The following is a 13,699-nucleotide window of genomic DNA, read 5'->3' as shown; positions in this document are numbered from 1 at the left end:
CATCCCTCCAGAAAATATTTATTTACATACGTAATCCCTCTATCTATCATCCTGACAGATAGCACCAGCTCCTCTGATCTAGGCACACTTCCCACACTGTAGAAGTAAATATAGTTCATCATTTTTTTAAAATTTTGCCACAAAAACACACATTACATTGTTCATTCCCCCAATGTTATTAAATGATTTTATCTTTCCTGCATTGTTCTTTGGCCACATGTCCCTGAAGAATATACAATTCAGGTTCCACTTTATTCCCATGCTGAGAGTTGCTTTGGTAAAGAAAAATCTAGTGGCACTAATATACTGAACGTTGCTTGTGGCAAAAGCAATTGCATGTGAAGCATTACTTTTGATGGTCTATTTCTTTATTATTATTATTACCTGGCATTGGTTTTTCCACCTCTGGCCTCTCTTCAAGACTGAAGATTCTTTCCTTCTTTGCATTAAGCACAGCCACAAACCTTGCATAAAGTGTTTCCTCCATTTCCACTTTGGCAGACACACATTCCTTTAGCTTCTCTTTCAGTACTTTTCTCTCTAAATAATTTTAAAAACATAAAATAAAATTATGAAGTCAAAAAGACATAAAAGTTTATAGTTATTAGTTACTCTAAGTCGACCACTAGTGAACCAAATGATAGGAAATATGTGAAATGGAATAAAGAACAATGTGAGGTGGTTATATTCAACGTTAATATTAAAAAACACCTAGCCCTCTGTACTGGCAGTCACATTCAACTTACTCACCACCAGTAACACAAATGCAGCATGAGCACAAGTAAAACTTTACATCCTAGTTTTCGATCCCATCTCAAGATTACCATCAAGGGCGAAATCTGCAGGTAGGTTGGAAGAAGATCAATTCAATTACTTCATGGGTGAGTGTGGTAAACATGGCTTCAATATTGCAAATAGAACATCACCTGTACAAAGTTGCTTCGACTAGTCAGATTCCACATGTGCAAAATCCCTTTGAAGGTCACAGATGGCTGCCAAATATTTTTTCACCAAGTGACATGTGGTCAGTTCATTGAGTCCCACTATTGCTGTTTTCTGAGTTTCTATACTTGAGCCCTTTATGTCTTTTCCAGTTAGCTCCTCACAATGGTGGGTCACCACTGAAATTTTGGGGCTCCCACCAGCGATCAAAACCTGGTATCATAGGTAGCATAAGCAAGAAGATGAACCATTCAGCTATGCCTGACACCGGCATACACCTGCACTACACCGAGTGTCAAAAAGTGCAGTGAACTAGACGGAGCTGCAGCATTATAACTGTTGAGGAACATAAATATTTCTTAAAGGATAGCAGAAAACACAAATTGCTGGGACTGCAATTACCACAGATTTATGTACAGGAGTATCTTGAACTAAGAGACTAAACAAAGACGACTAGATGGAAAAGATAAACAATTTAGTTCTTGTACTTCCGCATTGCAAATTTAATTGGTTTTTCAGATGCTGTAACCTTTGTTAATGAAGGCAGTGGTCCTTCCAAATTAATCAGAAAACCAATTAAATTTTCTACATGGCAATACTGGACATCTCCTGTACAATATTAAAACCATGTTGATCGCACACACCATGAATTTAGTTCCCTCCACTTTATGCATACATAAGATAACTCAAACTGAATCTACAGTTTAAAGTGGATTCTGAACCACTGTTCAATATCCTTCCAGTGGGAATTGAAGCTGGGAACCCTTGATTATAAGGCGACGGCTTTACCAGAAAATTCATAAAGGGAAGGTGGATTTAACTCCCACTACATCCTCCCTCCAATAGGTTAAAATTCCACCTCTTGCAATAACAAGACAACAGGTGTTACTATGCAACTACTATTCAGCTTGAGATGTCATAAAAAAAATTGATGTATTTCAAACATGCAGCTGACCTGACAACACAATCTTACCTGTGTCTGCTACAGACTTTGCTGCTTTCAAATCATTAACTGTTTCCTGAAGTTCTGCATTTTGGAGTAACAAGGAATCTATTATGGTACAACTAACAGAGGATAGTGGAACCTGCAAGAATGAATAGTATTATTCTCCCTCTGCATATTTGGATTGATTGAGTTGGTGTTTTAAGTCCATTTTATGCACAGTAAGGTTAATCGGGACTGCACCTACAGTTTGGAGGGATCCGAACCACTATGTGCCTCCACCGGGTATCGAACCTGGGACCCCTTGATTACAACGCGACGAAACTACCACTGCACCATCGGGAAGGCCCTGCATATTTGGAGGATAACATTGGAGTTGTTTGTGAGTATCCCTTCATTAATTATTTCTACTACTCTTCAATTGCTGATTAGCCAAGTTGGAAGAAAAGCAAAGCTAAACAAAAATACAAATACAATTACAGATGTAGGTAAAACAGTGGAACCGAAAAATCAGGTAAAGCCAGGGGCTGGCTCTGTGCCTTAATTGGTATAGAGTAATGGCATGTATTTTTCCCATAAAATTTCTACATGAAAAAAATGGTTTTTAGTGCTACTTTGGCTGATATTTTGAACCCCTTCTAACATAAAAAAGATATTTCTTCACAATATAAAATTAAAAACTTGACAAAAATGGGTTGATGGATTGATTCTGCTCCTATTAAGACTAGTTATGCTCACTATCATTTCACATCAGATTCTAAGGGAGTCAAAACCCAAGGAAGAGGTTCCATTTTTTGTTTAAATAGTTTTCTCTGGTGTCCCTTCCTTCATTATATACATAAGTGAGTGTTAAATTTTGATTAAACAAATGAAAAATAATTCAATTACTATTAATAGGCACATGTTGCTCAGACAGAATTTGGTTAATTCTTGCTAAATGTAGTGTTAGTTCACATTAATGCACAGTACAGTGTGTGTAACATATGATTTTGTTCACTCTTTCGAACTTAATAAACAATGAAATTATTAGCTGTCTAGTAATTTTGATGCCCTGATTGGTTGATTTGGTGTTTTAAGTTCACTTTAAGCACAGTAAGGCTAATCGGGACTGGACCTACAGTTTAAAGTGGGATCCAAACCACTATGTGCCTCCACCGGGTATTGCACCCGGGACCCCTCTTGATGCCCTGAATCCGAGAAACGGAACCTTCATGACATCACACAAGATCATGAAAAGCATGAGGCTTTTTGGAAACACATCAGTCATTGAGATTATTGTGTTGTTTATTTTGTGTGGTTTCTAAGATGATATTTCATTAAGATGAGAAACAAGTGGAAAGGTGAAGCAGTCTTTCTTATAATACTTTGGATTGAAATGTTAGAGATATCTTCATAGACTCAAAGATTAAATTTTTTTCCAGTCATTGTTCCATAATCGAATACTAGGGGGAAAAATAAGTCTATAGATATGTTTCTCAGCACACCAGATGTGTTTACAATCTGCACACAAAAACGTTAAATTAAATTATGTTCATTTATTTTGAATATGTGATTTATCATGTAAATTTTTCATGTGTAATATTAAAGTAATACCTCACTTTGCACTAAAATATAAACATTGAACATTAAAAACATGGCAATAGTTTCATATTATTGTCAGTCAACATGGTAGATTTGTGATTTGAATTGCTTTATTTTACTTCACTTTTTGTGCCACTTTTGGCTAATTTGCGAAGATGGGGAATGAGTGATGAGATGATGAAATTAATGAATGGACACTCACAAATATCCATGCAGGATTCGTAGCGTGATGTGCTAACCACTCTGCCACAGCGGCTCAACATGGTAGAATGGCAGACGTAATATACTAGGAAGCCAGACGTTTCAGGTTCAATCATTTATTACACAAGTTCATCATTCATCCTCACCACAATTAATGCAACAAGTAGAATAACAACTTAAAATAACCAAAATGACTAAATAGTTTTTCTTGTATGTACGCATGAATGTACTAAATAGATATTTTCATATTTCAAAAATATTTTTCTTATTTTCCACATGAATATAAGTTTATATGTAACATGAAAAAAGTTGGAAATGATTATTGCAGCGAATAGTTATACATAAGAATAAAAGTGAAGAACAATTACAGAGGGGGCCATTGACCCACTATACCCTCTCAAGAATTACATTGAATTATTTTTCTAAATGGCAGATTTTGATGTTTTATGTAATATAAAATTGGTTCCAACATGTGGAAAACACAAATAACTGAGATATTTGATCCCAAAGTATGGCAACGTAAGTAAAAACCTGCCATAGAGTAAGTTCGCTGCTTTTCATTATTAAATCATGATTGTATGCAGCAGGGGAGGACTGGGACTGCCAAGAGGGTGGTGGCAATTTTCCTTAAGAGGCCACCCCAAGAAATTTAAGAGATTGTGTCTTACAAAAACAAAATAACAAGTGACAGGCTGTTTCACTAAAGTTTAAACATATCAATTTAACCCCAATAATAAAATTCAAATATATTTTCAAATTCTTAAACTTAATAAAAATAAAGTAGAATTTGAGCAAAAGTCTTTTTTCTTCTTATGCGATAATTTGTATATATATTGTGATGCATCAATGTGATGTACTATACAAATTCACTGCCGTACACAGAGAGGCTGATGGGGCTACAGTCCCTCCTAAAAAATTTGAGATAATCTAAATTTTGCAATGAATATCTCTTAACTTAAAAAAAAAAAAAAAAATAAAGTTGCAAATGGATCTTTCTCTTAAAATGACCTCCGATTACCATTTTCGTCTTTGAGTACAATTTGAATGGAGTGAAAAGCTCCATGTACACGAGAAAAGATTATTGTGTATCCCGCCCCCCTGAAGCTAAGCTATGTATTATCCACCTTTACAATCCCAGACCCTCTAGAAAATTAATCCTGCATACACCAGTGCTTGGGGATGCTATAGACATATTAATATCCAATAGTTTATGTAATATCTCAATGGTTGGAAAGAAGTCACTGGAAATTCTCCTACAATGCATTTTTTTTTTCAAATAACCAACTGCTTATAGGAAGTTTTTGTACTGTGAAATATAGTGAAATAAAATCAACACAAACAATAATTCCACATATAAATTGGGTTTTCATGTTATGTGTGACAGCACTATACTCGACCCTCGCTTATTTCTGTTCTGCGATGGACATGCAAAAAGGTAAACCAAATTGGAGTCAAAGGATAAACAGGGGAAGGGTGGACTTCTCTGGCTGAATTTTGGAAATTTTCTTGCTGTACAATCGGCACAAGCCACTTTTGTGTTCTTTTATCATGATTATTACTAATCCATTGAAGTAATTGTTTCTATTCAGTAGGCACCAAGTTCGCTCAGTCCTACTTTGTTGTTCGTAAGTCCTGGGGCAGCTCAAGATAAAATTTTCACCTGGGCAAGATAGATGTTTGCACTGCTCCCCTCTCTCCTTTCCACCGAATTTCTGTTTTCAGAAGGGCACCGGGATTTTGCTCAGTGGGCCAGTCCGGCCCTGGTATGCACACTCAACTTGCTTAAAAACATGTGCAAAAGATAACACCATAAAACTTAGCATTCCTAACCTAACAAGATAACATTCATAAACCATGCAAAATATTTCACTTTCTTTAGGGGGTACAAAGGGTCAAAGGTACCTTACAGTGTATAAGATGGCACACATAAAGAGATAAGTTAATTATTTATTTTATAACAAAATGGAGGAATATGACAAAACCCTTTAGGACACAAGGATACGCTGGGGGTGACACCAGCTACAGTGTGTTGTAATATTTAATACCAACCTCTTTCAACTTGACAGAACCAAAATGAACTTTCACACCTCCATCATGCAGTTTTTTCCATGTGAACCTTTTATCTACCAAAGCATATGTAAAGCTCTGAACTCCTCCATCTGTTGAAAGAGCTTGTTTTGTCTCTTTAAGGTATTCCTCTTGGTCAAGAATTGTATGTTTTCGTAGATCTTCCAGGTCTGATGACAACACCTGAAGTAAAGACACAAACTGTAATTTGCTGCTATTACTAAATTAGGTAACAACTGCATCTCCGAACAACTGATTTCTTCATTTTTACACAAGAAAGTACTTACTGAAATGAGTTTTTCTAGCATTTAGATAGTTCCTGGAGGTATTTTCTTTCGTCGTTGAATGTACTTGAGCAGGAATTCATGTTTTTCACGAAAAATATCTCTCCGATGCACAATTGCCGTTGCTGTTCTTTCCTTCCTCTACGAGAGCCGGATGTTGCGCACGTTTGATGACGTAACCTCCTGTCAGTGTTTCCAACCACACCGTTGTTTTGCAAGATGAAAAAACGAAATATACATTCCTGATATTCCTACGACCCAAAGTTTTAACTATGTTTGCTTAACCGAACCTAACCTTACCGGAAATGGTTCATGGGGCTATCTGTGAATGGTTTTGGGGGTTATCCATGAATGGTTTTTGGGGCTATGCATGAATGGAATTTGGGGCTATCCGTCAATGGTTTGTGGGGCTATTCAGGTATTTTCAGTTACGAAGGTTGGAAACACTGCATACCCACATGTTCCAAGATGCGACTCAAGCTCTACCTGCCATATTGTGTGTTACGGAAGCGAAAAAAGGACGAACAATAATTACTGTTATGGACATTATTTTCGTAAGAAAAGCAAAATGACACACTACACAATGTTCCGCAATGCACAATCAGTAAGTACGAAAATAAAAAATGACGAAAGAAACGAGTGAGAGGTGTTCGGAGATGTAATTGATACCTTAAATTATGTTGCAAGGTATAGCAAACATCTAATTTGCCTTATCTTCTAGAACAAGACTACAAAGTGGAATAACTCAATTAAAATATCGATAGCCTCGAAAGGTATCAGAAAGATGGATTTACTGTTAAATCTGGATATGAAATTAGAGTACCATTAGATTATCTGCATTTAATGAAGTAGCCTATTTCTACCAAATTACTGATATTGCAAGCACACACACATTTACTATTGCTAAGTTTCAGATTACACATTCTCAGTAACAGTTCCGTATATCGGAAACACATTTCTTCATTTTTACATAAGAAACTAGTTACGGAAATGAGTTTCTGCAAGCTTTCCAACGTTCATCGAGGTAATTTCTTTCATCGTGGAATCTATTTGACCAGGAAATCATGTATTTTTCAAGAGAAATAACTCACCGACGGACAATTGCCATTGCTTTCGCTCTGCACGTTTCATGACAATACCCACTGTCAGGGTTTCAAACTCCTTTTTTTTACTATGCTTTGGGGCTATGCATGAATGGAATTTGGGGCTATCCGTCAATGGTTTGTGGGGCTATTCAGGTATTTTCAGTTACGAAGGTTGGAAACACTGCATACCCACATGATCCAAGATGCGACTCAAGCTCTACCTGCCATATTGTGTGTTACGGAAGTGAAAAAAGGACGAACAATAATTACTGTTATGGACATTATTTTCGTAAGAAAAGCAAAATGACACACTACACAATGTTCCGCAATGCACAATCAGTAAGTACGAAAATAAAAAATGACGAAAGAAACGAGTGAGAGGTGTTCGGAGATGTAATTGATACCTTAAATTATGTTGCAAGGTATAGCAAACATCTAATTTGCCTTATCTTCTAGAACAAGACTACAAAGTGGAATAACTCAATTAAAATATCGATAGCCTCGAAAGGTATCAGAAAGATGGATTTACTGTTAAATCTGGATATGAAATTAGAGTACCATTAGATTATCTGCATTTAATGAAGTAGCCTATTTCTACCAAATTACTGATATTGCAAGCACACACACATTTACTATTGCTAAGTTTCAGATTACATTCTCAGTAACAGTTCCGTATATCGGAAACACATTTCTTCATTTTTACATAAGAAACTAGTTACGGAAATGAGTTTCTGCAAGCTTTCCAACGTTCATCGAGGTAATTTCTTTCATCGTGGAATCTATTTGACCAGGAAATCATGTATTTTTCAAGAGAAATAACTCACCGACGGACAATTGCCATTGCTTTCGCTCTGCACGTTTCATGACAATACCCACTGTCAGGGTTTCAAACTCCTTTTTTTTACTATGCTTGCCTAACCCAACCAAACCTGACCTAACCTTATGGAAATGGTTCATGGGGCTATCGTCAGCTACCCGTGCATCATGTATAATTTCCACCGGTGACAAACACGATAGTAGGTATTTTTCGGTGAAGAAGGTTGAAACACTGCATACCCAGAACGAGTCAAGATGTGCCCGCCATATTGTGTGTTACGGAAGCGAAGAAAGGAGAGAAAAAAAAAGCACTCAGAATGTGAAAAACTGAGTTTGTTTTCGTGTAAACAGCATAATGGCACCTTGAGCTATGTTCTGCAATATACAATTAGTAAGTACGAACCATGCGAAACATAAAATATCAGATTTTCATGTGTTTCCGATATACGGAACTGTTACCCACATTCTCTTAACAGACATTTATCTGCATTGCTTTTCATCCACTAACAATAAAAATTGTTTACGTGATTGCAACACACGTAAGTAGGTTAAAAAATATACAAGCAATACGTAGATAAGAAGTTTAAGTGCGAAATGTGGATCTTATTTTTACTTCCCTTACCTGTCCTTCCCATGCAGTGTTATCAGAAATGACCTTTAGATCGAAACATTTGTTGCTGTGCCACTGCACATACAAAATGTATGGTATTTGATCAGACTCACTATTGACCCTACAAATGGTAACATTCATCTTTCAGTTCATAGTGTCTTCCAGTCTATGGACGTAACCAAAATAAATTCCGGAACTGTCTGCGTCTGTCACAGACAAATTGTACACAACCTTCCTACATTCATCAAAAACGTTTTAACTCTGGCTGTTTATAATTAGTGCGTTTGATAGGCAATTTGAAGTTGTGCTTGTTGTGTTGTAGAGCCAGCGGTATTAAATATAAATACTTTACAATAAAATCTGTCATAACAAAGCCAATGCGCACAAATGATGTTTGGAAAGTTGTGTATGTTTCTTTCCTATGCGATTGTCGTCGGCTTCGTTCGCTTGACAAGTGACGTCACTATCGGCGGAGTGTTTTGTTGAACAGTTTTCTAAGACAAGCAGGGACCTCTATGAAATGGATGCTGACCGACCAATGAGGGCTTAGGTTTTTACTAGCCAGCAGTGATTCCAACCGAGCTACATTAACACTTGAAACAGTTATTTAGTTTTACGTGTCGAATTTAAAGGATCTTAAAATCATTGCTCGAAGTGAAGGGGTGGGGGTGGGTACGGGGAGATAGTATGCCCCCCGCTGTCTCACTCTCACCATGTTAAACCATAGGAAATCAAATCAATCTTTCCCCAGCTGAAAATTACCACTTCAAGAGCTGCTTAAAATGTATCTACTTTGACCTGGTTTACCGCAACAATTCTTAATTATAATAATTTTATACAAAACACCATGTAAGTAAAACAAAAGCAAAAGTCCGACAACTTCAAATATTCCGGAATGTTGGTTTACCGGCGAATACGTCTCAATAAAATAAGAAATAAATACAAAAAAAACACGTGTGTGTTATATACAATGTATGTATACACGTAATGCAAAACGTGTTTGCTTTATCTGATTATAGCATTATACTGTATTTATATATTCATCGCTTTTCTACCGATTTAGTATAATCAAAACAAACAAGAAAGCATTTCACAGAACATATTTAGGAACTTAGACTTACTTACCTGTGGCCATGTTTGGTTGGAATAGTTTACTATTATAGGTTGGTATCACTGTTGTCTAAAAGAGAGATGCAGATGCAAGTAAGAGAGGATCATGTCGGGGCAAAAGGAGCGTAGAAGTTATGATGTTATAATTTGTGACAGCTCTGGTTTGTTTCTTTCTTCAGGAACTATGTGTTAAACCAGAAAAGGAAATATGCTGGTAAAGTATGAAGTATTATCTTGAAGTTTAAATCAAAACATGTGTTATAGAACTAGCCAGTATGTATGTATCAGTTCGTGATATACATCTATCCTAATCAAGTTTTGATGTTTTTCATCACGTAAATTCTTATTATAAGATTTATCTATATGCATACATGAATTATTTGCGTAATGAGACACTATAACATTAAGAAAAGAGTAGATTTTTTTTTGAGGTTCGTAATATTGTGATGGAAGTACGACTAACTATCGACAGTTTGCTTATGGAGGAAATATCGCGGTTAGTTGCAATGATTTTCATGTAGAAGCACTCACAGTTATCATTGTTGTATGATAATTAGTGTTTTTCATGTGAATTAGTGAAAAAAATACCATTGTAGATAATGCAGGAATCCTAATCGGGGGAGAAGGCAACCAGGACGTGTTGTTCAGTACATTTTTAGTTTATCTAAACCGACAAGTTAGAAGTTCTAAACAATAGAAAAATGCAAAGTTGTCAAATAAAAAAGATGAGCTTTACATAGATATAACCCTTCCTCTGTACACTCACGCTCATGTCTGTTATAGTGGTTTACATCGTTCAGAAGGTTGGTTCAGTGCTGGAACTGTTGGTGATATTATTACTACTCCCAGCTTGTGTAACTTGGGGGCAAAAGTTTCACATATATCCTCTTCCTTGTGTTCCTGTAACGGAAGTTTTGGTGTAAAAAGTTTTGCAGATGGTTCATGAACGTTAATTGCATATCACAAAAATAAAACTTCTCTCATTAAGACCTTACCCCAGATTTGAATATAGTACCCCTGGTCTTCTTTCATACTCTGCTCACAATTCCACCAAGAGACCAACCCATGTTGAGGGCAAATCGCCCATACAAATTCTGAACAAAGTTTATTTCTGACCTAACCTGATCAGGGCAGTACAGGGTAAATTTAATGCTACTATCATAGGAAAATAGCAAACCATGTATATAAAATGCAACGGTAGTCCCACTACATCTTTTATTCTCTTAAAGTAAAATAAACAAGATCTTAACAAAAAGTACATGTGGCTCAAACTGTTGCATTCTGTAGAATAGATATGAAAGTCCTCTGTACAGAGACATATCAGTTGTACCTTACCCATCAAGCATTTCTCTTGGGATCTGATATATGATCCCCCCCACATACACTTGCATACATAACATTATATATTTTTAAGACATGATCAGAATTTTAAGGGGTATGGAAACAATTTTAAAGAGTTGTAGATTTCAGATTTAGTCTGATAATTTTTATGCCAATTGACATTTTGACACACATGAGAAATATCAATCATTTTTAGCAAAATGGGCTCGGAACCTAACTTACTATGTGTCATACTCGTGCGCTATTACATCTAACAGCATAACTTAACAACAATCACAAGAAAGTCATTGAGGGGAAAAAACTTTTTTTTGTAGCAAGAATGCCAGTATTGTGTAAAATGTAAAGAGGGGGGGGGGTTGCTTACTGTAACCATTACTTTCTGATAATATATCCTTTGTGGCGGAATGGTCTGTCTATCACTTCTTGAGTTCAGGCACCAGGTTCAAACCCTGAGCATGTGATGGATCATTGTGTTTGTCTCATCATAATTCATCTTCCAGAGGTAGAAAATAAATGCAATATAACTGAAATAGAAAGAAAGGAAAGGTTCACTTCTGTCAAAGGAGTTGAACTGTACCAATTCCCTTACTTGTTTGTTTAAATATGTTCAAGTTAATAAGCTACATGCTACATATGACGACATGGGCGTCCGGAAGGGGGGGCCGTGGCCCCCCCCTGGAAAATGAAATTCAACCAAAAATTATGTATTTCACACATATAATTTCATTTTAGCCAAAACAATATGTTAATTATTGCATTAACACCAAAAATTCAAATTTAAGCAATGTTTTTTTAGGGTACTACACTCTTTTGGGGGAAAATGTGACTTGTTTGCCCCCCCTGGAAAAATATACCTTCCTTGCCCCTCCCTGGAAAAAATCCTGCGGACGTCCATGTATGACGATATCTGACTGATGTATACTAGATGCATCGAGCACTTGAGTTGCATTTATTAGGATTCTTTTTTTAAAACTTTTATGCATTTCATTGTGAAATAAAACTTACAAGTGGCTTTGTCATTTTTATATTAGTCTGCCATTTATTACAGGGGGACGATCCACCTTATCTTATCGTGGGCACAGAAGTAAGTGCAAAGTACAAAGGGGCCTTCTGTGAGGCAAAAGTAAGGAAGGTTGTGAGAACTGTAAAATGCAAGGTAAGTCTGAGGGCACTCTTACTGTTACTTCAGTAGTCTACTTAGCTATTCTGCCTACTTCTGTATTCAAATTTAGAAGTTCCTTTTCTTCTTAAGAGGGAGGTGGAGTTTGGCGAAGGTCGCCGTGAAAAGTGCTTAAATTTAACATGGGCTTTTTTGCATTTTGTTGAATATAACGTTTTAGTACAAAACTTTGCCGGAAAACACGCAGTAGATGTGAACTTACTTTATGAAACTTTGAGTACATGACACATTTATGCAATTTCAGTTCGATAAATGTGCACAAATTCCATTATTTTTTTTCAATTTCCCATAAGGAAATACGTAAATAAGCACAGAATGGTTATAGGATTTGTGGGTAGCACCAACGAAAATGGCCATTATGATGCATACTAACGTAATGCTCAATCCTTCTATGACTAAGCTAGGGAGGGCTTTTCTTTCAAAAGTCACTTGCACGGCCCAAAATGATTGTTTAAAAATGTCATGTATTATCGACGGCGAAAGATACGGCCGCTTCAGCCGAATTTCATTCATGATAGTTCGCCACTTGGCCACTAGATGTCTCTGTTCGAAAATTGCGCCAGGGTGACGGGAGGGCTAGTTCGCGCGGGTGTTTTAATTCTCTGCACAGCTGGGTTCCGTCCCCTCGTCAGAAGGTCCCGTAGCTGTCACAGCTTGATTTATTGCCTCTTTCCCAGGCAAGAAACCAAGAAAGCAGGAAGGCCATGAGTTTGTGTATGTTTGAGTGTAGAGAAGCAGAGCATATTTACCGTGAATTGCAACTAGTGACACAGTAACTTTATCTCGACCCCTACCGCGAAGGACGTATTTAGGGGGTCCAGGTGTCCCAACCTCCCCCCGAAAGACTTACCAAGTACAAAAATTAAATAATGAAAATAATGAGATTATAAAATAACTTCAATTAAGTAATGAAAATAAGGTTGTTGTTTAATCGCAAATTGTTTATTTCCGCAAGAATATTGGAAAGCAATACGATTTTGAATGACAGTACCAAAGAAGATTTATGCAAGAATTATTACTACTTATAATAATATGCAAACAAAATATTACCAGGAATTTTACTTTCGTCAACTGGATCTAACATCATTTTTTCATACTCAATAAATATTATATTCTTTATCTATTTGACATTAATTTCCTTGCCAGGGCAGTTTCTATTTATTTACAAATTTTGCCGACCTTAACTACACGTAAGCTAGATAATGAATACGTGATGTTATACTGCACTGTTGTTATACCGCCTTCTTACCTATTCATGTAATAAAAATATATTAATTAATTTAATATAATTATACTTATTTTAATTTAACATTATTAATATTATTATTTTGAGACATTACGTTAGGACGCCCCTCCGAAATATATATCTAGATACGTGCCTCGTGTTCGATTTGAATAAAATGTAGAAAAGGCGGGGAGGGTGGTAGCGCTTCCTCTTTTTACATTTCGATAGTTTTACCTCACATGTAGTACTTTGTGCAGATAGGAAATACGTGTACACACACACACACACAATTGATGATTCGCAAAGGAACTTCG

At 36.4% G+C, this 13,699-nt stretch overlaps 2 protein-coding genes across 4 annotated transcripts in view; one reads left to right on the top strand and one right to left on the bottom strand.

Moving 5' to 3' along the window:
• Positions 1-9,020, bottom strand: part of LOC145985896 (DNA repair protein XRCC4) — a 44,516-nt gene extending 35,496 nt beyond the window's left edge. Inside the window, exons 1-4 of one of the 2 annotated variants that reach the window (XM_083120032.1) lie at positions 8,542-9,020; positions 5,717-5,917; positions 1,916-2,027; positions 385-540 (exon numbers count right to left, since the gene is read on the bottom strand). In XM_083120032.1, the coding sequence (XP_082976158.1) occupies positions 385-540; positions 1,916-2,027; positions 5,717-5,917; positions 8,542-8,670 (598 nt within the window). In that variant the 5' untranslated portion in view covers positions 8,671-9,020. The remainder of the gene's footprint in view (positions 1-384; positions 541-1,915; positions 2,028-5,716; positions 5,918-8,541) is intronic. The other variant, XM_083120031.1, reaches the window with a different exon arrangement.
• A 697-nt stretch (positions 9,021-9,717) lies between these two features.
• LOC145985229 (uncharacterized) overlaps positions 9,718-13,699 on the top strand; it is a 75,250-nt gene continuing 71,268 nt past the window's right edge. For both annotated transcript variants that reach the window (XM_083118989.1, XM_083118988.1), the window contains exons 1-2: positions 9,718-9,853; positions 12,029-12,136. In XM_083118989.1, the coding sequence (XP_082975115.1) occupies positions 9,848-9,853; positions 12,029-12,136 (114 nt within the window). In that variant the 5' untranslated portion in view covers positions 9,718-9,847. The remainder of the gene's footprint in view (positions 9,854-12,028; positions 12,137-13,699) is intronic.

The sequence above is a fragment of the Lepisma saccharinum genome, chromosome 3 (assembly GCF_977018435.1).
Source record: "Lepisma saccharinum chromosome 3, izLepSacc3.1, whole genome shotgun sequence".
Classification (NCBI taxonomy): domain Eukaryota; kingdom Metazoa; phylum Arthropoda; class Insecta; order Zygentoma; family Lepismatidae; genus Lepisma; species Lepisma saccharinum.
The sequence above is the reverse complement of the archived record's forward strand: the minus strand, read 5'-3'. Positions and strand labels throughout refer to the sequence as shown.